This window comes from Pezoporus occidentalis, unplaced genomic scaffold (genome assembly GCF_034315485.1).
Source record: "Pezoporus occidentalis ecotype Australia unplaced genomic scaffold, CSIRO_AGI_Poc_V1 ctg224, whole genome shotgun sequence".
NCBI lineage: Eukaryota > Metazoa > Chordata > Aves > Psittaciformes > Psittacidae > Pezoporus > Pezoporus occidentalis.
In genome coordinates, this window is record NW_026914117.1 from 398,871 (window position 1) to 424,212 (window position 25,342).

General features: G+C 41.6%; 1 protein-coding gene across 23 annotated transcripts in view; it reads left to right on the plus strand.

Moving 5' to 3' along the window:
• The window catches only part of ANK2 (ankyrin 2), a 367,179-nt gene that overhangs the window by 182,443 nt on the left and 159,394 nt on the right, over nt 1–25,342 (plus strand). For 4 of the 23 annotated variants that reach the window (XM_062620869.1, XM_062620876.1, XM_062620873.1 and 1 more), the window contains exon 1: nt 5,425–5,756. The exons of 15 other annotated variants lie outside the window; for them this stretch is intronic. In XM_062620869.1, the coding sequence (XP_062476853.1) occupies nt 5,634–5,756 (123 nt within the window). In that variant the 5' untranslated portion in view covers nt 5,425–5,633. Of the gene's footprint in view, nt 1–5,420; nt 5,757–25,342 lie in introns of those variants that run through there. 4 more of the 23 variants (XM_062620854.1, XM_062620857.1, XM_062620864.1 and 1 more) reach the window with 2 other exon arrangements.

The following is a 25,342-nucleotide window of genomic DNA, read 5'->3' on the forward strand; positions in this document are numbered from 1 at the left end:
ATGATGATGGCTTGGCTTCACGAGCGAAGGTTTGGGGAGGGCTTTAACCACGCTTACTACAAGCATGATGACCAAGGGCATGTGGAATATGTAAATCTGGTTGGAAAAGGGTGCTTAGGCAATCAGGAAGTGTCGGACCAGGACTGTCATCTCCTGAGCAATCTCGAGCGACCCATGTGCTGGTCCGCCCGCGTGCAAGGTTGGATCTGCAGCTTCCCATGCACCTTGTCACCTGCCGTTTCGACCCTTGCCTGTCCATACAGACAAGTGAGAGTAAGCTCTTCCAGCCTGTGCAGAGGACTTTTTTAGGTGAGGGCAGCGTGCTCAGAACTGGCCCCACCCTTTACACCTGAGGTTTAACTGCCACGACCTAGCTAGCTAGGACGGTGACAGCTGGTATTGCCAATATTACTGTGCTATCTGTAGTATGTTTTTAGCACTACCCACTACCTGTGTCAGCACTGTGAATTTTGCTCAGGTGGTATAATAGAAAAGAGGGAGAGACATTAAGACTAGTCTAATTTATGTTAACATACTGCCATTGCTTTCCCTTTTTCATTTCTTGTTCTGTATCACTGCTTTTCAATTAATAAAATAGATATAATCAGGGTACAGAAAAAAAGCCTGAAGATGGTTTTATATATCTTTTCAGAAACACTTATTTCCAGCTCTGAGCTTTCTGGAACATGTTGTCTTCACATATTCAGTAACATGAGAGTGAGATAGTGTAGAGCCTTTTTTTTTTAACTTCAATATTTTTTCTTTCAGGAAAATAAAAAATGAAACCTAGGCAGTATGGAGCTGTGACTGGTAACTCACTTCCAGGTGTATGGTACCTTTAGAAGTAGGACAATTAGTACTGTGTGTGACTAATAAGAGTGTGGATTAAATGAGAAGGGAAACAATTTATAAATGTAGCATATACTGCTACACTTAGCTTTGTGCTTTTAGCCTCCACAAGAATTATTTTGCCCCCCCCCCCCGTTTTTTTTTCCAAGGAATGTGTAATCCCTTATAGTGAAATGGCCAAATCTGCCAATATGCCAAATCTATCCAAATCGCTTTAAATGGCTGAATTAAGTATGTTGTTAGGCTCCTCTGACACTTCAAATATTTATGCTCCTGTCATAGAAGCAACTGGGTTGGAAAAAGCCTTTAAGATCATCAAGTCCAACAGGACTGCCAAGTCCACCACTAAAATCAAAAATACTCCCTCCTCATCCCTCAAGAGGAAGCATTTGGAGAAGAGTTTCCTGAACCACAGGGACAAGGTTTCCTACCTCTGACATTTCACTTGGCTGAAATAACAAGAGAGGAGACATTGACATCTGTGCCTGTGGGTAGAGTCAGTGCTTTTTGGTTTCTACACCACTGACAGCTGTCCATGTGCATTTCCAAGCCAGGCCTAACATATCCTGCCTTTCAGTGGGAAAAATTTAAGCCACAGCACCACTTTTAAGGACAGAGATGGTGGTTGTTATATGGTTGCAAACCAACATGTAGATGTACTTGTTAGATGTAAGTGGCGAGGAGAAGCAGACAGGCCAACCCAATATGGGTGATAAGCAACTTCTACTTTATTTGTGACGCAGTTCACACATATGTAGGAGTGGTATTCAGCCACTCCTTCTTGGCATAACAGTATTGGTTAGCCCCCACAGCTTCCTCCACATTCTCCTCCCAGGTCGGGTCTCTGGCCACCTGTGGGGGCCACCCCCGGCCTTGCTTTTGCACAGTCCTCCAGAACTCTATGGTCCTGCTCTTAGAGTCATTCTGCAACAGTTAGATATTATGAACAAGTTGGTCATTGTATCACTGCGGCGGGAGCCTAATTCCCCTACAGAATCTGCTTTATCAGGAAGGGTTTTCCACAGTGCCAGCAAAAACTCGAATTGCCCACCTTTTATGTCTACCAAACTATTGCCTGGGACAGCCCTTTCCCACTTCTAGCTGTTTGAAACCACTATTGATTTCCAGCCTATTTCCTGAAGATGCTAGGAACTCAGAGCTGGGAAGAACAGCTTCCATTCTGTCTTGGATACATGAAAGACTTTTCCCACTCCATCACAGCCTCTCTTTTTTTATAACTCTGGGACGTGAGGACAGATTTGAGTCACACTCTTTTGGGGCATTATTTCTATGCCTGGTTTTGGTTTTGCAACTGCCCACATGATTTACGGGGAGAGAATCTCATCTTTATGAGATGGACCCCTGTGGAGGGGATATGCTTCAAGAGAGATAATTGTCCTGGCTTCAGCAGTAGCAGTCATGTTTCTCCTTTGTCGTAGCTGGTGCAGTGTTGTGTTTTGACTTCCAGCCTGGGAACAGTGCTGGTGATACTGATGTTTTCGGTTGTTGCCAAGTGATGTTTACCCTGACCAAGGACTTTGTGAGGCTCACGCTCTGCCAGGGAGGAGGGGAAGCCGTGAGGAAGCAGAGACAGGGCACCTGACCCAGGCTGGCCAGGGGGGTATTCCATACCACAGCACGTCATGCCCGGGGCGGGTGGTAACTGGGAGTTACCCGGAAGGACAGGGGCTTCCGGGTGGGACTCGTTTCTTGGCCGGTGGTATCGTATTCTCTTCCCTTGTTATTTTCTCTTATCATTGTTGTAGTTGGTGGTAGCGGTGGTGATTTGTGTTGTACATTGGTTGCTGGACTGTTCTTGTCTCAACAAGTGGGAGTTGCACTCGTTCGATCCTCCTCCCCATCCCTCACGGGAGCGGGGAAGGGGAGAGCCCCAGGGTGGGGGGTGGGGGGCTTGATTGATCTCAGCCTGGCACCACTCACTGGGAGTGAGTGAACAAGCTGTCTGGCTAGGGTTTAAACCACGACAATAACCAATTGTTTACATCCTTTCCTTTTGTACTCAACAACTGTTGATTTTTATCCAGTGGGTTTCTATAGACAGAAAATTCTGATTTGCTCAGTAAATCAAGTCTCTCTATCTGTTAAAACCAAGACGTGATCATAGCTATGGCTACTAAAGCACTGCAGTGCAGGAGCTTGTTGTCTGTCCTTGTGGGTCAGGTTAAAAAATGAAAACCTGGAGACTGTGAAATGAGGAGATCAGGTCAGGAAGTTGATTTATGCCAGTGTGTAAACTAGGCTGATAGGAGATGCAACCCTAATTAAGAGCCCATATGTTGGTGGTTCTCAAGGTGAGGTTAGTCACAGGTCACACAGGACATGGCACAGGTTAAAGTCTTGGAAGCTTTATTATATCAAATGGGAATTTGTTGAACTTCATGAGTTACATGTTTCTGCATTCAGAGCTGATGATAACAAATGCTTTTCAGAAAAACACCACCCTTTTTCTGGTCCTGTGTTCTTTTTATGTTACTGGCCATCTGCCAACTCTCCCATTCCCCTCCTACATGCCATTTGTGGTAGCAGTGCTGGATGTTCTGTTTTTCTTCTCCAGCAGCTTCATAGTGCCTTTTCTGTGTTTAGGGGGAAGTTGCTCAGTCTCCATTTTTACTCAACAGATCTTGAAAATGTAATCTTCAGCCCACTGTTTGCAAAAGGATTTATTTTCATTAAGATCTGTATACACAGGACAATGACAAGCCATTTTCTACTTTCAGTAGGAAAATTGTTTTGGCTTAAAACAGAACACTGCTTTCCTGCAGGGACATTAGCTGTGTCAAGTATTAAGTGACATATACTGGATGTTCTTCTCCCCTGATTGGATATGTTCTTTCCAAAATAACCTATTGAAAATTGCTTTTTTTTTTTCTGTATGATGATAAAATATTTTTCTGTGTCTTTGAGATAAGGGGAAAATGTTTATGGGACATAATAACGAACTCACAGAACTGACCTGAAGGTCTTTAACAGTGATCTTCTGAAGAATATTCACAATTTCATTTGGTCTTACCAGTTGCTCAGTTCTGATGTTTTTTTTTTTTTTTTTTTGTGAAAATTAGGGTTTTGCAATCTGTGAAATTCTCAAAGTGAAGACATACAGTAAAACCAGAAGTCATCAATAATGACTATTTCCATGGTAATGATAAATGGTCTGTATTAACTGAAAACAACCAGTTTTGTGGGTGTAAAAATCATGTGGGGTGGGCATTAGGCTGTCCCATGAGGAGCTCAGGGGATATCTGTTACTCATTTGGTGGTGCTGTGTTACAGCAAAATTTATAATGCTCAGGTTTAGTGGCCGTTCAGTCGCCTTCAGGCTGAAGTCAAGGAATATGTTGCAGAGGGAAACTTGGCTAAGAGATTTGTTTCTTCGATTTGGTGATCTTTAGTGATGCTGTGAGTGAGCTCCCATATTCCTAGCTGCTCTGGGGTGGCTCAGCTGGGGATGCAGACTGCACAGAAGCTCTGCAGCCCTCCTCTCCCTCAGGACCTGCCTCGAAAGGGCCCAATCAGTGGTGCTGGAGAGAGCTGAAATGTGATCAGAGGTCTGCTGGGAACTAGTTCAAAGGCTCCTTTTATCTACACCTGATGAATAAATGCTTGATACTTGATAACAGTTACCCAGGGAGGTGGGAGTAGAGCTTTTAGCAATGAGGGAGCATCTTACCGGTTTGTCTCTGATACTAACGGTATAAATTAATGTCCCAAACCCAAAAAATATTTCGTGGTGAGAAAGGGGAGACTAATTAGCCACACATTGTTGCTCTACATTTTGGTCTCTGTTAGTCCACAGCTATAATAATTCCCCATCATCAATGCAGGTTGTCTTAGGAAGTATCTGAAGGCATCTTTTAGCATTGAATAGTAATGAACAGCGTGCTCGGTGGCATTATTTTTACTTGTGTGGAGTTGAGCTGAGCAGGACAGGCTGAACCCAGCTCAGCCTGCCTGCTTCCCGAGCAGCAGCCCCTCTCCTCGCTGCCTTTGGTTCGCCGCTTCATGCAGGTCGCCTGATGCAGCCTCACGTGGTTGCGTAGCGGCACAATGAGGGCTTGAATATCGGCAAGCTATTTCCAGGCGGCTCTCCATGCTGCCTGCCTGCAGGTGAGCTGGCGGAGGCTCCTCGCTCTGCACTCAGCAGCTTTTCATCCCCGTTTCCTATCGAAAAAGAACATCCTGAGGAGGAAAGAAGCAGGGAAGCGTATCCAGGGCTCCAGCACAGGCGGTCGCAGCGCAGCAAGTCAGTAAGTCAGACTGCACCATTTTCTTCTCACCCTGCATAAAGGCAATGTGACAAGCAGAAGGCAGCTGCCCCCTCCCCCGCCTGGCGATGATGCTGAAGTAGAGCCTTCTTCCCAGTCAGAAGACGCAGCCTGCCTGAAGGAATCCCAGAAGAGCTTGCCAGTTTGGTGATATATGTTTAAAGGCCGATTTTTCTTCTTTTGATTTCTTTTCTTTTCCTCCCCATCTAAGCCTGAAGCTTGCCTTCCCCTCACAGTGGCAGCTAAGCTGCGGTGGTTTCAGCCTGCGAGTGTGAGGACCTGGCTGCGTGTGTGGACCTGGTTCTCAGTGCTCCTGGGTTATGGGTGCTGCAAAGCCTGGAGCAGAGCTGTGACCTTTTCTGGGGTGCCGGAGGAGGCAGAGTGGATTAACACTGTGAAGTTCTGGCTTGCAGCCAGTGCTCTTGCAGAAAAAAATAAACCACCTGGATAGCCTGGTGTGGTGGAAACAGCTTCCTGGGAGCTGGTGATTTCCTCTCCAAAATGGCTCATGCAGCCGCTTCCATTAAAAAAGTTCGAGAGTCTGAACTCGAAGAGAGGGAGAGAAACCTTGAGAAGGAAAGGAAAAGGCAGCGGAAAATCTCTAGGGCAGATCGGAAACGCAAGGTATGAGGGGAGAAACAGCCCCTTTCTCTCCCCCCCCCCCCCCCCCCCCCGTGCAGCCCTTCCCAGGGGTTCATTGCCATGTATAGTGCTCTCCCCTTCATTTTCCTAACCTTTCGTATCCTATTTATCATTTGCATCCTTCCCATCCCCTGTGGACTTAGCCTCGCTGCAGCCCTGTAATTCAAGTGCTGTCAGTCGTGGCAGCCCACAGCTATCCACAGACCAGGCAAATAGGAATGGCCACAGGCGCAGTTTGGACCAGCTGGAGGCTTGAAAGACCTTACTCCTCAATGGGGATATGCACCTCTAGCCCTTTTTTGGGGGATGGAGGGAAGGTGCCAAAGAGCTTGTGGAGGGATGTGGCTGTATTTGTGCTTTGCAGCATGAAGGTGTGTTTCTGTACTTCACAGCAGCTTTTCTTTTCCATTTCCCCATTTTTTTTACTTCCACTTCCCACATTCCCAGCAGTGGGAAATGCTGCATGTGAGCCCTGTCCTGTGATGCTGGGTGTGATGGCCGATTCACTCTGCAGCTGGTACTGACCCTGTGTGAGCAGCCGTGATTCAGTGCATTCACACTGCCGCTGCAGGTGTATTTTTCTAGCCAGGGCCTGAAACGCCAGTCTGCAGTCTATTGGGTTTTGTGTCTGTTGCTGGTGGCAGTCTTTGATGCTGTGAAGGCGTATCCATTTAGATGTTTCAGCCTTTGGGGAGGTTTACTCCTAATTTATAATTAACTCTTCTTTCTGTGTTAAAACTGTAGAATGGCATCTCTGATAGCCTTGTGGGGAGGGGAGGAGGGGAGAAGAGAATAATAGAAGAATAAAAAAAATCAGTAGGAGATGATTTATTTGCCAGCTCACTCTTTAGTTTCCAAGACACAAATAATATACAGTAGTGGAGAAAATATTAAAAGCCCCAAAGATTCTGTTAAGGTTAGCTTTAGGGCTGTATTACATCGGGGGTGCCTGTGTTAATGACTCCTCATTGCCATTTCTTTTCTTCTATCTCTAGAGTGTGATGTGTATTAACTCATTCACTGACACCATGTTTGGATGTGTTCTTTATAGTATTCTTCTGGAAGGGATCATCTCAAAAGGCATCATCTGTCCTTTTTTCTTTCCTGCTACATTGCATGCATACAGACATCTATCCGTAAAAAGGAAAAGAACAGAGTCCTGAAGCATAACATTTGAATTTATAGATCCTTTTGGCAAATCTCTAGGATTGAGAAGCCATCTGCTCCCTTGGCATACCTGGGAAATGTTGAATTAATTTTACATTCAATCTTGTGGATTTTCATATTCTAAATTGCATGACTTCATTAAAATTCCCAAGGCTGTGTGATACCTCTGGGACCTTTGGCTATGATCTTCCTGACTTTTAAATGGCTCCCTTGGCAGGGTTTGTTAGGTTGCATTAGGATTCTCTCTGTCAAAACAAGAATGTCATTTCTCATGTGTGCAGTGCTTGGGTGCTGGGGCAGAGTGGCTTGGGGCAGATTGGGATTACTGTCCTAATCTCCTAAATGGGGCACTGCAGCATAAGGTAGCTTTTGTGATTATGTTTTTGACTGCAAAACTCTATGCAAAACATCCCTTGTTTATTTTTAAAAAAAGAAGTATTTAATGTGTGGCTGTCCTTGCTGGAGGGGCTTTTTCATGTTTACCCAGCACTCAGTTACTTCATCACAGCAAGTTGTTATTTTTCTTGATTTTAATGAATATGTTTGATTCAAATGTGTATTCTACTACTTTAATTAAAGCTAGATAGAATGAATACTTCCCCTGCTGCTGTCTCTTTTCCTACATATTCCTGACTGCAAGTAGACAGGCTCAGGCTGCATTTGTGTTAGTGATCACGTATGGTGATGCAGGCTCCTAATCAGATTTTCCCATCTAGGGAACACCTTTGCTTAGAAAATATGGAGAGTACCTCAGTGTTTGTGTTTCTTTGTTCTTAATACTCAATAACAGCCTTGGCTCCTGTGTGCCTTTTACTGCGGCTGTACCTTGCTGTTACATAAACAAGGGCATAGCTGCACCCTAAGCTTGCCTCTCCCATGGTATGGGGTGCAGATTAGGGTGAGCATCCACCCTCTTGCTCCTTCTGCAGGAGACATACAGCAACATGAGGATGAGTTTGTTTATGTTTGCATGTATACACCCTTATGCTGGGCAGAATGCACGATGTAGAGCATGTTGGATATATAACTCTGTATGCATACACTGTGATATACGCAAAATATATATGTTATATATAATATCTGTATTCAGAAATTTAGGTTAGATATACAGTGCATACATTTATATATATATGTCACTTGAATTGCAGCAGAAAAATCAGTATTCTCCTGCAAAACATGACTGTCTCCTAGTAGGTGCAGAACCCTCTCAGTTTTTTGGGATTTCCTTCGAAAATGGAGGTTATGAGCAAATGGTATGTGCAGGCCCATAAAATATGAAATGTCTATGATTTTTTTTTTTTTGATTGCTCTTAGCCCTTAAACGCTTTCTGCATATGGTGCATATGGTCCCAGCTTTGTGTTTTATTTAAAAGCTGTTGCGCTGCAGTGTCTGGGCTTTCAGCACAACAGAGATCCATTTTGTTTGTAGGAACAGTAGTGAGGGGGGAATATACTGACATAAGGTATTGTGAGCTATCTTTTCAAACTTCATTGGGATTCAAGCCATGTACTGATACACTGTATGCATGGAGTGCTGATTCGGCCTTGGGGTGGAAACTTTGCCTTAGACCCTGGAACATCCTGATTATGCAAAAGAGGATAACAAAGGGCCATGAGTTTAGGTCTTACATTCTGCCAGCATGCTGGGCATCTATTTGTACTGTCCCATGCTTCTGCTATCTTCCAGGGGTGCTGCATGCTGTGGGACTAGTGTGGCTTTCCCTCTTCTCTTGAGTATTTTGCTTTATGATACTTTGCAATGTGATCATCATCTGTCTTGATAGCAGCATTACAAAGGCTGTAGCTTCTGTGCTTCTCAGGTAGGACCATAATGTTCTTAGATGTCATCATGTCTGGACATTGCTCTGGACAATAACAGTTCCCTGGCTATTAGCAGAGCTTTGAAAAGAGCCAGCATCAGTAGCATTCTTCCCCAGATAATGTCTTTGCAGTCCTTCGACATTTGTAGTTCTCTAAAGATGAACAGATATATTCCACACCCCAAAATTGGGAACAGGTGTTTGCAAGGCTGAAGACAAATTTCAAGACCTTCTCTTGTATTCTTTCCAAGACTGAGTTAATTGATTTTTTTTAAACTGGTTGAGAAGTCATCTCTGCTCATCTTGCATTCATATGAGAAATTTTCACATCTGTGCATGCAGTCTTTTCTTGCAAAGTTGAGAACCACATACTGATGCAAATACATGTGTGTAAGCAAAAAAAAAACCAACCCAATGGTCTGAATAGTTGCATGGATACCTGAATGTCTCAGGAGTATTAAAGCCAGGTGCTAACACAGGAGGTGCGTGGCTTAAAATGCGTAGATTTTATTGAAATTTAGGCATGACTAATTCCGTTATACCTAAGTTCAGGATATGTAAGGCCCAGCCCCACTTGCCGCAGTATCTTTGAAGATAGCTGAATATGGCTCGTCTTTTCAAAGTAAGGAAAGGGAGACAGCTTGATTATGTGATGGTCACTCACTGGGTCAGTAGCAAAGCTGGAATTACAGCCTTGGAATCTGGCTTCCTAGCCCCTGGCAGAATGTAACATGTTTGCTTTTCCCTGTCTAAAATACTTTTCAAAGCAGACAGAGCTTCCTAGCTTTGCATATGACAAGTGTTTAAAAGGTTTTAGAAAACCCACAAAAAAATCCCAAAACAAAAAAGCTGTTATCAAAACTTGATTTTACTGCCAAATAAAACCCATTATTGAATGTATAAGTACAGGAAGCTGATGCCTCTTACCCTTCTACTATCAGTGATGAGGATAGAGTTCAGCTTCTGGGCTTTACTAGCAGTAAGTGGGTATTTATTTAGTATTTGAAAACATAGCTGTAAAAAAAGTTAAAAAACTTTTACACCTCTTCTTTTAAAGGCCAGTCTCATAAATTCAGCACCCTTTAGCATAAAATGTCCCACAGCATCTGGAATATTCCCCATTGCTCACCAGAAGCGATTGCGAAACAGTTTTGTCTTTCATTTGAAACTGGTCAAAGCTCACACAGAGCTGCTGCTGCTGCCAGACAATATCTGTGGAAAGACAAGGGTGAAGGGAGAAATAAAGAGCTGCTGCTGTCAGCAGAATTCAGATGCGTATGGGGAAGAGTCAACACATCTCATAGCTGACGTGGACTGAGTTTTCTTTGTTTTTCTTCAATAGCTGATGTTTTTTCACATTTCCAGCTCCTTTTTCGCAAACAATGCCAGAAAGAAATCTCACATTACAAAATTCACGTAGAAAATGATGTCTTGTTTATCTCAGAAAAAAGTGGAAAAGCCCATTTGAAATTCCAAGTATACTTTTGGTATCTGGTATGTGGGCTCTGCACCGAGGCTGGTAGAACCATAAAATCAACTAGATTAGAAAAGACCTTTCAGATCAAGTCCAGTCTTTACCTCAGGACATCATAGCCAAAAAGGTCATTCCTTTGGAAAGGGCCAAAGCTTCAGCAAGGAAAGGAGGGCATGGGGGAATTGAGGGCTTGGGCATGCTGGAAAAATGTGTCCTTGGGAAGAAGTCATGTGGAGGTCTAGTGCTTTAAACTAAGGGGAGATCTATATTAGACATTAGGAAGAAGTTCTTCCTCTGTGAGGAGGGTGAGGCCCTGGCACAAGTTGCCCAGAGAAGCTGTGGCTGCCCCATCCCTGGCAGTGTTCAAGTCCAGGTTGGACGGGGCTTGGAGCAACCCGGTCTAGTGGAAGGTGTCTGGGCCCATGGCAGGGGGTAGGAACTGGATGAGCATTATGGTCCCTTCCAAACAAAACAATTCTGTGATTCCTCACTCTTGCCCAGTCCTGCTTTGATTCATGAATGCCAAACCCAGCTTGAACATGCCACAGGATGGGCACAGAGTTTGTATTGAGCTAAGAAAGAGCAAAATTCTCTCACTGTTTAAACTCTGTACACTTGAAGCTTTCAAGCTTTATTGCGTCTTTAACCCACTGTTTTTGATTTAGCACTGAATCTGCTCAGTGTTGTGGTCGTTGCCTTGGCAAACAAATCTTTGTGACTCAACTAGTTTTCTAGATGTTTCAAATGCCTCTTCAGCTATGAAAAAAAAAAAACTTGGTGTTTCATAACAGCATTTGTGTAGGTGGTGCCTATTCCTGATGCCCTTTGAGTGTTTGTTTACCTTCTGTATCTCAAACTAGTGGTTTCATTATGTAGATATTTCTGGGCATGAAAATAATGCCCCACTGTTTGCTTCCCTGTAAAATGGAGCATCTTTGATGGCATTGCATTTCATGATGGGTGTTTGCTGCTTCACTTTCTAGGTGTCCTCTTTGGGGGGTAATGTCTGTGTGACTGCAGCACTGCTGAAGCTTCCAAGTACTCTGCGGTGTGGGGATTCTTGCTGTGTTTAGCATGCATGTCCTGTGCAGTATGTCTTTCTCAAGTGAGATAGGTACTCAGTTTAATCTAAAGCTGTAGGTTTAATCTAAGTGAGGTAAACCAAGCAGGACTCTAAAGTGATTTCTGATTAAGCTCTGTTCACCTTTATGCAGACACAGATTGTCACCAGAGTGCCAGGTGTCATTATTTCCTTACTGTTACTTGAGACTTTAGCACTCATTGCCATAATTAAACTGGCAACAGATACACAATATTCTGAAATAAAGCAAGGGGTTGTAGTGAAGACTGGTGGTCTCAAAGTCCTTTATTTCTGGTGAGAAAGGACCAATCTTCACTGCAAGTTTAAATTTGCTCACTTTTGTATTGCTGTCTAGCCATACCATGATTTATATGTTTTATTGGTTATATTTGAAAGGCAAGGTTTATTTGGCCTTAATAAACCATATACAGACAAAACATAGATCATTTACCTAAGCATGTTTTCGGTACCTTGAGTTAGCTCTTCACGGCTTTATACTGAATTGGTCCATACCTGGAATACTGGAGAAAATACTTGTCTCAATAGATGGGATTGTGGGATAGGTTAGTAGATGGGTGTCATTAAATAAATACAGATAGTGGTGATGATTGCTCGTTGTGTATTTAAGTGAGGGGAAGCATTCCTGGTCTTGAGCCTGGGTCTTACACAGCCCATACATTGCACCCACAGGTACTTCTCGCCTCATAGCAGCCAGCATAGTAGGCACAGGAGTGGTCTTCATCTTTGATCTCTCTTTCTCTCTCTCTCTCTCTCTCTCTCTCTCTCTCTCTCTCTCTCTCTCGTGCCTGCTACTTGTGCAGGAAGCCGTGGGTTGGATGAGGGAAACTGATCCATATTACCATGCTTTCATGAAAGTTGTAATAATTTTCCTATTACTGACTTCACAAGAAGGCAGGGGAGGAGGAATACGTGGGTGGGGACATCTGTCTTACTGAGGCCTCCAAAGCTGCTGCTTGCTGGTAGCTTTTGCACCGCTCCTTGCTGGCAGCTGGGGCCACAGTTCTCATCTAGACATGAGAAGACAGAGTGATACAGATACGGGTATTGCTTCTTTGTCCCAGCTTCCTTCCCCCAACAGAAGTAAACCATCAGGCTTATAGGTCCATTGAGCTAAATACTGTCCACAGGAGGAGGAACAGGAGGCACTGGCACAGGTTGCCCAAAGAAGTGGTGAATGCTCCATCCCTGGCAGTGTTAAGGCCAGGCTGGATGGAGTCTTGGGGGACATGGTCTAGTGTGAGGCATCCCTGCCCATGGCAGGGGGGTTGGAACTGTGTGATATTAAGGTCCTTCCCAACCCGAACATTCTATGATTCTATTAGAATGTACTCATGGCTTGCTCAGTCCTTTTGTAAAGCTTGATTGATGCAATCCAATTTAATGGTCCACACTTTGGATTTTATGGCTGGCTTGACTCATAATGTGATTGTTTCTATGGAATTATGAAAGTGCCCAAAAGTTTTCATCTCTCACTCCACCTATTTCAGGAAAAAGAATTTTTGCTGAACTTCAGAAAGAGCAACCAAGAGAGAGGAGAAATGATAGCACTTGCCTATGGTGACTCCACCTATCCTGATTTCTGCAAATTTAAGAAGCGTGAATCCTACTGATCAGGAACTATAAGTGATTAAAAAACCAGAGCATTTACACATTGAAGGAAACTGTACCAAACAAACTTCTGTGGCTTCTTGTTTGGGTTTGGTTACCTTCTCATGAAATGTCCTGTTATGTCCTTTAAATTGGTGGTGTTTTCTGCACCCCTGAGAAGAACTATTACAGTATATTCAGGGAGTTTTGTGTTAAGTGATTAAAAATAAGTGTGTGAAGGGAAATTTTACAAGTGGAGGTCAAGAGCTGGAAAACTAATGTAGATGTCAGATGTTAAACTGTGACATGTCAAGCTTTTAGGAATCTGGCTTCTATAATTTAGTCCCTCAGGCTTTTTCCATTGGATTCCTGGGGAAGGTTTGGCACCTGGATTAATAGTGGCATATGAGCGTTGAGAGATCATACCTTAATGGTGAGACTTGGATCTATGCCCTGGTGTATATATTTGCCAACATACAGAGCATCTAGGGTGTGGAAACAGTGAGTATGTCTGTAAGCAGTATAGTAGGATCATTGCCATTCAAGGAACAGTTCTTGCCCTGAGATGGTGCCCTCTCCAGCAAAGACTCACAGCCCAATTGGAGCATGTGTTTTGGGATCTGTCTGTGATAGAAATGGGTTTTCAGCCTTTTCTTTGCAAGCACATGCATTAGTATTGCTTCAGAATTTAAACAAATATGTTTTTATCAATATGTATTTCTTGGTCAAGTATCTTTTTGAAATTCTTCCTGTTTAGTTAATGTAGTGAACATGGAAAGAAGTGTTCAGTGTACAGTTTGGGATGCTGTCTAATGTTTAATTCCTGTATGATGTCCAAATATAGAACGTGTTCCAAAGTAGAGACCTGAACGTCTCTTTAGGAAAAGGTCCTGTGACATCAGAGGGAATTGTGGGTTGTAGGTCAACATCATCAGTCCTGTAGCATTTTCCAGGTGCAATGAAAAGACTTTGTTCCTCACAGGTTCTGTTCTTATCCTAACAAAATGGTGTGTAAATTACCTTGAATTGGTAATCATTTTTTTTTTTTTTGCATTTTTATAAGCTTGTCATCAACTTTATCCAAACTTAAAATTTTGTTTCTTTCTCAGAATTTTAGCAAATTACTGCAGCTGATAGGAAATGATTTTTTGTACTGTATTGACTTGACTCTCTATGTTCACAAAATATCTTTAGTGTTGCTTTTTGAGGTTGTATGTGTTACTTGAGGTTTTCTTTAAAAATAATTCCTATTCTCTGCATGGATCCCAAGCAATTTTTTTTTTTTTGTGCAGTCATTGTGGCACTGGATAGTTTTGTTTGAATGTATGTCAGACTTCTCCTCCCTGACTGGAAGCTGCTTCTTTAGGGGAGGGTGCACAGTTTGCAAGAAGTACTTTCCTGTACTTAATTAAACATTGATGAACACTCCTGTTAGTGACCCGTTAGTACCCCTGTAGCCTTAGACAGCTAAAATCAACATTCTTTTCCTCACCAGTCCATGGAGTTGCTCAGGTGTAAGTAGGAGTAGATATTCCACGCTGTTTCACAATAATATATAGTATTAGAGCATATAATATGAATTACTGCAATCAGACAAATGTAATTAAGTGAATTTCAGATGGTTCATGAAGCTGATGCTGTACAAAATATTAAGGTGTTGGCACTGTTTTAAGGGTTGTCTCTCAGTAATTACATAGAAAATTTCCATATATTGTAAATAGATACGGTGTTCTACTGACAGCTTTTCAGGGGCTGCTGATACTCTATTGATCCTTCCCCATTGGGATCAATATAGATTAATTGCTAGCTGCCCTTTGAAGTGACTGAAAACAAAAGGCTGTAATTTAAAAAAAAAGCCCGTAATTACCATCTATTTGTTGATGCTAATGAAGAGTTAATTTTAACCTCTTCACTATATAGTATGCTTATTAGCTGCTTAGGGCTTCGGAAAAGAGAGAGTTTCAGGGAACTGAGCCTAAATAGGTTTCCAAGCACACATTTGGCTTCAAGCTGACGGAGGGGAGTTTTGTATTAGACATTAGGAAGTTCTTCCCTGTGAAGGGTGGTGAGGCCCTGGCACAGGTTGCCCAAAGAAGCTGTGGCTGCCCCTTCACTAGCAGTGTTCATGGCCAAGTTGGATGGGCCTTGGAGCAACCTGGTCTAGTAGAAGGTGTCCCTACCCATGGCAAGGGATTGAAACTGGATGAGCTTTAAGGTCCCTTCTAGCCCAAACCAGTCTGTAATTCTGATTCTGTGATTTTCATCCTCCATCAAGATTCCCACTGTAGCTGGTGGGAATTGTGTTGTGGACTCCGTTCCCCTTCTGAGGAAGAGAGGATAAGAAAGAACAGGAAAAGAAGGACGAAGGGAAGTAAGGCTAGATTAAAGAAGTTGTCTTCTTTTTAGCATGTGTACTGGAAAAATCACTGGAGACTAAGATGGTTGGATCAGGCCATGAAAACTTGAGCTGCTGTATGTGAACTGCGGAGGGGTGTGGATTTTTCCCTGATAATTTAGTTCTGCATTCTCTTTATTTCCTTATATAAAATAAAGCCACTGTTTAGACCCAGCCACCACCTGAAATGAATGTAGCTCTTATTTCCCTGGGCTCCTAGAAAATGACTGCAGCTGATAGAACTGTAATTACGAACCTCTCTAGGCTGTTTTGGGTTTAATAATTTAAGCTTATTTTTAATTATTTACTATTTCTGGCTTATGCTATGTCAAGATGTCTAGCAAAGGTGCACCGCTGCTCCAAAACAGCGCAGCTGGCAATTGTCCTGTGTTCTGCAGTAGCAGTCATGTTTCTCTGTCTTAGTAGCTGGTGCAGTGCTGTGTTTTTGACTTTCGGCCTGGGAACAGCGCTGATAACACCCATGTTTTTAGTTGTTGCTAAGTAATGTTTACTCTGACCAAGGACTTTGTGAGTCTCATGCTCTGTCAGGGAGGAGGGGAAGCCAGGAGGAAGCAGAGACAGGACACTTGACCCAAACTAACCAAAGAGGTATTCCATACCACAGCACATCATGCCCAGCATATAAACTGGGGGCAGTTACCCGGAAGGGCAGATTGCTGCTCGGGTCGGCAGGTGGTGAGCAGTTGTATTCTTTTTCCTTGTTATTTCCCTTATCATTATTATTACTGGTGGTAAATGGCAGTAGTGATTTGTGTTATACCTTAGTTACTTGGCTGTTCTTATCTCAACCTGTGGGAGTTACATTCTTTCGGTTCTCCTCCCCATCCCTCCGGGAGCAGGGGGGAGGAAGGAGCGGAGTGAGCAAGCGGCTGCATGGTTCTGGGTTACTGGCTGGGCTTAAGCCATGACACTGCAACAGGACTCAGTTCCACCTGGAAAACCTGCAGTGTTTCATATTTAAAAAACAGGGAAGTGATGCTGTTACTGTATGTGATCTAAGGAAGGATGAGGATTTCTTTTTTTTCCTGATAATTTAGACCTGCATTCTTAATTCCACTTGTTGCTCATGGAAAAAATGATGTATGGGTAGATATTTTTCAATTTTTTTGGTAGAGGGACATGACTCTGCAGGATGGATTCAGTAATTCTGAAACACTGATGTGAGCCTTAAATTGGCATGCTGAGCTGCTGTGTGCAGAGCAAGTTTGGCTTAATGAATATGAAATCATTTTGCAAAATGGTGTTTGCTGGAGATGAAAAAGTGAATTGGCTTTATAAAAATAATAAAAAGACATTATTTTGCATGGTCATTGGCAATAGCAACTGATGTATCACAGCAAAATTTTTTGAAGAAATGCCTGGAGACTCCATAACAACTAGATGAAATACACAGTATTCTAAATGCTGTTGCTGTGCTGTGTCTGTACAGAAGGAGCCTTCATCCCCTAACACAGCACCCACACTATCTGCGCTGCAGGTGACAAACAGCAACTTCAGTGTGTGACCATGGCATCAGGGCTATTTTTAAGATGACAAAAAAATTCCCTGCATTGTATTTTCTTTCCTTTTCTTGTTTATTACAAGGACTACATAAAGCCTGCAGCATTGTCTGAAAGATAGATAAACTGCTTGGTCACTTCTTGGGTAATAATTGATTCATTACTTTCTCTTTTCCTCAGGTACAGGCACCAGCAATATGTACTTTAGTAGGGCTGTTTCCCTGAAGTAGTGCATGGTGTAGCCTAGTGCTGAATGATGAAGCCTTGAATATAATGTCCCAAACAGGAGAAATCAGAAATAATTAAAAACTCTGCACAGAGCCAGGTCTGCACTGCAGCATGAATTCTCCAAGGCTGGAGGAAGTACGTGCTTAGCCATCTTCTCTGTGTTTCTAAGGTGCCAGGATGACTGATGCAGGGTGGTAGGTTCCTGTCTCACTTGAGTTACTGAGGATTTCTCCCTCCATATTTGTTTTAACCTGTTGGTACAGTGCTCTTAATGTAAATCTGAGCATGGGTTTGCTCTCTGTTTGGTGACTTTGGTTAAGTGAAGGAACAGAACGAAATTCCGTACTAGCAGCTTAGTAAGAATGAAAGTATTGCTTCAGCTGAGGAGTATGTGGATAGTAGAAAAAGCTAACTAACATCAGTTTTCCATTTATCTCAGTTTAGCTATTAGATATTAGGAAGAAGTTCTTCCCTCTGAGGATGGTGAGGCACTGTCAGAGGTTGTCCAGAGAAGCTGTGGCTGCCCCATCCCTGGCAGTGTTCAAGGCCAGGTTGGACAGGGCTTGGAGCAACCTGTGATTTAGCAGTACATATTCCCTTATATTGAGCAATAAACCATCATTATTTTGTAGTCTTGCCGCAGTTGTAGTAACAATTATTGGTCCAGAAGCTTGAGATACAGGAAGCATTGTTTGATCTTTTTTTAATGCCAAACGAATTTCAGTATGAAAAGTCCGTGTTGTGAAAATAGAGCTCTTGAGAAGAACCAGCCTCCTTCTGGAAACAGTTTTTGAGGTGGACAGGGTTAATTTAGAGATAGGGAACTGTAAGTAAAGGTTTTATAAGAACTTGGTTTTGTAACAATATAGACTATAATCTTAACTCATTGGAATCCCTGACAGATTTGCTAATGATTCCAAGAGATTTAGAATTTTTTCCAGCAGATTTCCAACAGTAGATAGTTCACCTTGTATTACATAACCATCCCAGAGCTTTATATTTTCAATTGCAGTTTGTGACCATTTGTTCAATTTCAGTACAGCTCTGCTGTATTGAAGAGATAGAGAGATTATTTGTGGTGGAAAATAATGATAAGCAGATAATACCTTGAGGACCAAAATGTTTTTTAGATATGTCTTATGTTCTATGATGTGTCCTGTTCAAATCACCAAGTTGTTTGCTTGAGGAAAGCTCTGGTGTTCTGAAACTCTTTATAAATGTTCTAAAGATAATGATAAAAATAATTAGAGGAGCAGAAACAGCTTGAAAATCACAAATGGGATTGAAGAGAAATTTGCAAAGGATTAAACGAAGGTGGTTTTCCCCAATGTCAGGAACTCAAGATGTTCGTATGCCATCAGTGTGATGGCTTTTGAAGAATTAGAAAAGGTAAAAATCTCTGGTATAAAATGTGCCTTCAGAAATAGCACATAAGATAATATGGGGGTGAAGAATTAAAAAGTGTGAAGTGGAAACATCCCACAGGGACAGAAATGTTGATGGCCTTACTGCTTCCAGATATGTGACCATTGATGGATGAGGCTGTGGATTGTAGGGAAGCTGGCTGATGGAACTGCCACAGGGGTTTTCTTCTTTTTTCCAACTTTTTTTTTTTTCAGCCAACGTAGTAAAGGCTAAGGACCAGTTTAGCAATATTTTTTCCTGTTGATAAGTACTTAAACAAGTTCATAGGACTTCCCTGCTCAGGCTGATGGTTGAAAGAAGTACTGCTCTCCAAAAAGAAGGGTAACAAGTCAAGTCTGGATAAATTGGAATCTAGTTTTGACCCTGCTATTAACAACTGCACTTACCTCTGTGGAAACATACTCATTTTCCATTGCATGTAATTGAAATTTTATATGTCTCTGTCCCATTTGGTGTTACAAAGATGTGGTCAGAGAGGAAAGCTGGAAATGATGTGTTGAGAGAAGGCGTTGGGGAGGGGAGTGGTTTGTGGAGGCTTGTGACCTATTTTCCATCTTGTAATTGCCTCTGGGCCAAATTTGGGTGTTCAGCCATGAAGGCTGAATAAATGAGCCGTAGCAGTGACACAACAGGGTTGGAAAAAAGGAATGTAGATGTGAAAAGATACTCTAAAATGGAGGGTGTCCCTGTCACTGTCCCGAAATTATGTGATCTTTAAGGCCGTTTCCAAGCCAACCCATTATGGTTCTGTGATATTCATAGAGTTTACTAGCATCTGATTTTGGTTCTATCATAATTATGCTTTTCCTAAAAGTTGCATTATTGGGTTTTGAGAAAATCCAGTTATTGTTCCAGTCCCAGATGGAAGCCAGTAATGAGTGGTGTCCCTCAGGGATCAGTGTAGGGACCGGTCTTGTTCAACATCTTTGTCGGTGACACGAACAGTGGGATTGAGTGTGCCCTCAGCAAGTTTGCCGACGACACCAAGCTGTGTGGTTTGGTTGATACGCTAGAGGGAAGTGATGGGATCCAGAGGGACCTTGACATGCTTGTAAGGTGGGCTGATGCCAGCCTGATGAAGTTTAACCATGCTAAGTGCAAGGTCCTACACCTGGGTCCCAAGCACAGCTACATGTTGGGCAGAGAAGAAATTCAGAGCAGCCCTGCGGAGAAGGTCTTGGGGTTGTTGGTTGATGAGAAAATGAACATGAGCCAGCTTCAGTGTGCACTCACAGCCCAGAAAGCCAGCCGTATCCTGAGCTACTTCAAAAAGGGCGTGACCAGCAGGTTGAAGGAGGCGATCCGGCCCCTCTTGCAAGAGCAGGGCTCTTGTGAGACTTCATTTGGAGTATTGTGTACAGTTCTGGTGTTCTCAGCATAAGAAGGACGTGGAGCTGTTGGAACGGATCCAGAGGAGAGCCATGAGGATGATCAGGGGACTGGAGCAGCTCCTGTGTGAAGACAGACTGAGAAAGTTGTGGCTGTTCAACCTGGAGAAAAGAAGGCTGCATGGAGACCTCATAGCAGCCTTCCAGTATCTGAAGGGCGCCTATAAGGATGCTGGGGAGGGACTCTTCATTAGGGACTGCAGTGGTAGGACAAGGGTAATAAACTTAAGCAGGGGAAGGTTAGATTAGATATAAGGAAGACGTTCTTTCCTGTTAGGGTGGTGAGGCACTGGAATGGATTGCCCAAGGAAGCTGTGAATGCTCCATCCCTGGCAGTGTTCAGAGTCAGGCTGGACATAGCCTTGGTGACATGGTATAGTGTGAGTCATCCCTGCCCATGGCAGTGGGATTGGAAATAGATGGTCTTCACGTCCTTTCCAACCCTAACTATTCTATGATTCTATGATTATGTGGATCCTTTCAAGAAGAAGAGGCCGTGTGTTCCCCTGTGTAGCTTATGGCTTCAAAGCAAGCCAGATGAGAGAGATATTAGAGAAAGGGGGTGGGTAATTAATGTTTGCATTACAACTGACATTTGGGTGTTTGTTGCTCCCTGATGGTGCTTTTTGTGTGAATCCTGTCTGCTAGGACTACCTGTTAAGTTCTTCCCTTTTATTGGTTCAGAGTTTTGTGTTGGTGTTTTTTAGAAGGTTTTTTAGTAAAAGGCATTGTCCTGAATCATGCTTACCTGAATTTATTAATACCTTAACTACAAAATTAGTATTTATTTGATTATCTCTTTCTGTGTATTTATTTCATGTGATAATGCAAAGATGTTCTTAAAACCTTGGATATTTTCTCATGTTTAATAGTCACAGTATGTGCACCATTAACATTGCGCATGTCACAGCATCATGAATTACGAAGGGCAGGTTTTATAGCATTTATGGGACTCCTCTCTGTGAGATCTTGTCATTGAAAATACATGTTCAAAAATTACATTTAGAAGTGTGTATGTGGTTGCAGTAATGAAAGTTTATTCAGTTTCACAGCATACTTGTTTTTCATGCTGTTCTGTCCCTCATCTGGATGCTTTATGTAACTAATAAGGCACAAATTGTTGTTCATGTACAGAAACCAAAATTCTTGATTATACCCTGTTAAAACGCTTTTGATGGTAGAGAATTGCTTTTGGAAGTTTGTCATCTTTTATGTATCATCTATTACATACTACTTTAGTGTGGGGAAAGGAAAAATATTCAACAGGAATGATATAAGCCTAAGCTTTCAAACACTGTTGACATTTGATGAGTATAGCATATAACTTTCTATTTCATGACTCACTCTTTCTTCAAAGCTTGGAAGGAGAAGCTGTGTAGAGTTTGCTTCAAAGAGGATGTCTCTTCATCTGCACCAAAGCCTTAACAGCTTGTTAAAGCCAGAAACATGGAGCCAGAGATGCTGGATTCTGTTTTGTTTCAAGCATCTAGTGTCGTGGTTAGTTGAGTACGTATAACACAAGCTGTAATAGTACAAATAGAAAGACTTCAGTGGTTTGTGGTTTATAGTTATAGTTCAACTAAATGTAAGTCTACTTTGTGCAGCTGGGTTGTTTTTTATCATTGTACAGATATATTCAATGTGTGTGTATATGTGTGCGTATGTATGTGTATCTGTCAGTGTGCATTGGCTCATATTTGTGTAGGTATTGGGGGGGTTAGGTGTATTTTTCTTTCAATGGCACTGGATATACTTGTACTTACTCTATTGTAATCATAAAGAACAATTTACTAAAGCAAATACCTTGCTATTCAAGAGAAAAGTCTTTTTTATGCAGATCAGTAGAAACACTTGTTATACCAGATGTATTTAATGGGCCCTGAGATAGTAGATAGGCACAGGTTGCAAAATAAAACCCAAACTGAGTAAATTAACTACTGGTATGCAAATAAGAACCTATGTCATGATGTACGCTAGCAACCATTACTTAGTATGGAGAGTAAAAGCCAGAATCAGGGGTTCAGTGTTACCCAAAAATGTCATATTCTTTGAGGATTCCCTAAGAATATGTTGGGTTTTTTTCCCGCTGTAATTGACAGGTATAGAAGCAGAAAAAACAGCTGTGTTTATATGCTACATCTGATGCTCTTTCTTTCTTCATCCTTAAGCCGGTAGGTGATACTGAAACCTGTATTTCTGTGTTCTGTTTTGTATTTCTTGGAGCATTTCTTAGGTACTGAGGCCGCAGTCTACCCCTTTCTCTTACCAGAATGTAACTCTGGACAGTAGCTGGCTTTGAGACAAGAAGATACTTCTATACCCAGTAATTTCAAGCAGTATTAATAAAGAATGATTTTACATTGGGTGACATGGTCTTCTGTGAGGCGTCCCTGCCCATGGCAAGGGGGTAGGAACTGGATGATCTTAAGGTCCTTTCCAACCCTAACCATTCTATGATTCTATACAGGCACAATTTCAACATGTATTTAATACTAAAATAAAGTATGTTTTTTTTTAGCATTTAAAAATTAAAATTATTTTTCTAGTTCCACAAAAGGTCTGATAAGACTGTATAGATCTGAATTACCAGCTATGACATTTTGTGCATGTTAAACTATTAAGTAGGTTTCATCATCCTTCCTACAACAGAGCTCTAGGGAAGAGGTTAGTTACAGACCATGTTTCTGTTTGAAGATATAGTGTAAAAATAATCAAAGCTTGTGATAACTTTTTAAGGGGAAAAAAAAAATCTATTTTCAAACAGTATTGCTGTTACAATAAAAAACAATGTTTAATTTGCTTAATATGAGGAAATTTATTAGAATCTGCATTACTGGTGTTCCAGATATAAGATTCTATGCTATTTAATATATATGTATCACTTCTTGAAGTATTATCTCTCTTTCTGCTCCTTGTATATTAGATTAGTTTATTAATAAATAGCAGATCTCAGAGGAAAGCAGTTACCATTGTCTCTCTTTCATATTCTTGATTTTCTGTTTTATTATAATTGATTAACCTCTCATGAGCCAAAATGAAAAGAAAGCAAGCCGAGTCTGGGTCACAGATACCAAATATGGCATCCAGTGGAGAATCTCAGGGTGATGCCCTAATAAATATGCTCTTTCTTTGCATTTTTCAAACAGGAAAGTAGCTTGTTACATGCTAATAAAAAAACAACTTCATTAGGAATTTGCATATTGATCAGTTGATAATCTGTAGAAGGGAAATAAAACTTTTTTACTGGTTACTTCAGAATTTGTAAGAGATGTTTTCACCCACTGTGAATAGGTGTGAAAAAAAGCATGATATAAATCAGTGTGTTGTGAATTGCAGGAAACCCAAGTGCTAATGGTTTAGTTAATATTGTATTTCAATAAATTTCCTATTTAAACACTATAAATACTGGAATAAAAAGGTTACCTTTTGTACTTGCTTATGCAAGTACATATACTAACCAGTATATGAGGGTCTGTCAGGAAGTATGCTGTATGATTTGTCTGCACTTTGATATTTCTTTTTTTTTTGTTGTTGTTCCATGTACTTTATCTGTGGAATGCTGAAGACTCAGGTGGCTTGTGTTTCGAGGAAGGGCCCTCTAAATTCACAAGGGAGCCATAAATACTTCAGAATAACAGAGATTGCATTGCCTTTTTTTTTTTTTCTAATTTTATTTGTATATATTATAAACTACTTTGTTATAAACTTTCCTATCCACAAAACAATCTTTTTCCAGTTCTGCCACACGTGTCCCTTCAGTACTGCAGGACCTGTAGCTGCGATGATTAAAACCCCGTTTACCTGTTAGCTCATTCTTGCAGGGATAGAAAGATATATGCCACTACTTGGAGTAAGAGCTCTTTGTTGCTGTCCAGAGGATCATTATGCTCAATGTGATGAGTGATTCACCATATACTACAGCATAGCAAAATGATTTGTTCTGTTCAGAATGGCTCAGAATAGATTTTTGCAATTGATTGGACTCAGATTATTCAAGCTGAAAAAGATTTGCTGCTAAATCCTGTGGTAGGCAGCTGCCTCTTCATAAAGGTTGCCAGGGTTTCAGGAATTATTTGGTATGGCCTCTGTGACCAGTGTACAGTAGATGCCAGAAGAAAGAAAACAACAATTTTTTTTTGGAAATAATGGTCATATTGGTGTCATTCTTGTAAAACATAAAAGGGCATAAATAATACAAAGGCAGGAATCATTAGTCTGTAATCTCTGTGAGTTCAAGAGCTGACCCAAGATAATTACCAGAAACAAGTGACCCACATTGTGCTTGACCTTCCTACAGAAGAATCCCTGAGACTTTTCATTTAGGAAACACTTCAAAGTTCAGGAAATCTGGAGACATATAGGTCCCAGCACAGTCTTTTTTTCTCTCTCTCCTTTTTAATTACTATGTTTAACCATAAAAATGTAAAAGGAAATATCTCTTTGGGGGAGGATTTCACAAGAATGACTTTGGGGGGCAAATGTAACTAGCAACGCATAGGTCGTGGTTTGTCTCAATACTTGGAACTCTTTCTCTCTCTTAATTTTTCACTTTTGTCTTTTGTTTTGCTGCACTAAATGTTCTTGCAGTACCTCCTGAATTGTTGTTTTAGCTACTGTGCTATGCTAGGGCACAGCTGAAACCTCTGCTGCCAACTTAAGTTTTAACAGTTACGGCAAAAGAGAATAAAGCAGCATTCCTCAGAGCAGTTTTGCTGTTGTTGTGGCATACCTAGGGGGTGTGTGACTGTCCCTAGTCCTGCTTCGTTTCACAAGACACAAGCTTTGCCGGTCCTGGACCATGGAACACTATCCTATAAAACTGGCTTTCCATCTGGCTTTGATTTCACTGCTTCTCACTCTTTGAGGTCTTAGCTGAGATTTTGCAAGTTGGTGGTTTTATATTGCATGTTTTTTCTTGATGGCCAGTAGTAGGAAAGTCAGATATTTAACAACAATGCCACTTACTGCAGTAATCTTTGGAAAAGGGAAAACAGGAACTGGTGACAGAAGAAACACTGTAATTAGGAGAGTTAAGTTCTTCTTGGTGATGACACTGTAGTCATTTATACTTACTTTTATTCATGGTGACATTTTGAAGAATAATGCATGTGTAAGTGTAATAGAAATGAAGTGTTACATGTGCAAAACCATTTATTTCAATATTATTTTCTGCTTAACTTTCATCTTTTGGATGGTAAAGGGTCTTACTTTTTCACTTAGTGTTTTATATAGGCTCAGGCAATACCGTTTGTGTGTATCTTTGGGGTTTTTTAATTTTCCAGACTTTCTAAGTGTTTTACGTCCCTGTTTCCTCCTTCGACTTGGTTTACTGTTTTTCAATACAGCAAACTGGAAATAAAACAGACCACAACAAGAATCACACATACATGCATCTTGTCAACGGAGGGAGTAGTTGTTCAGCCAGAAATTGTCTCATGCTGACATTTAAACCAAGCCAACTA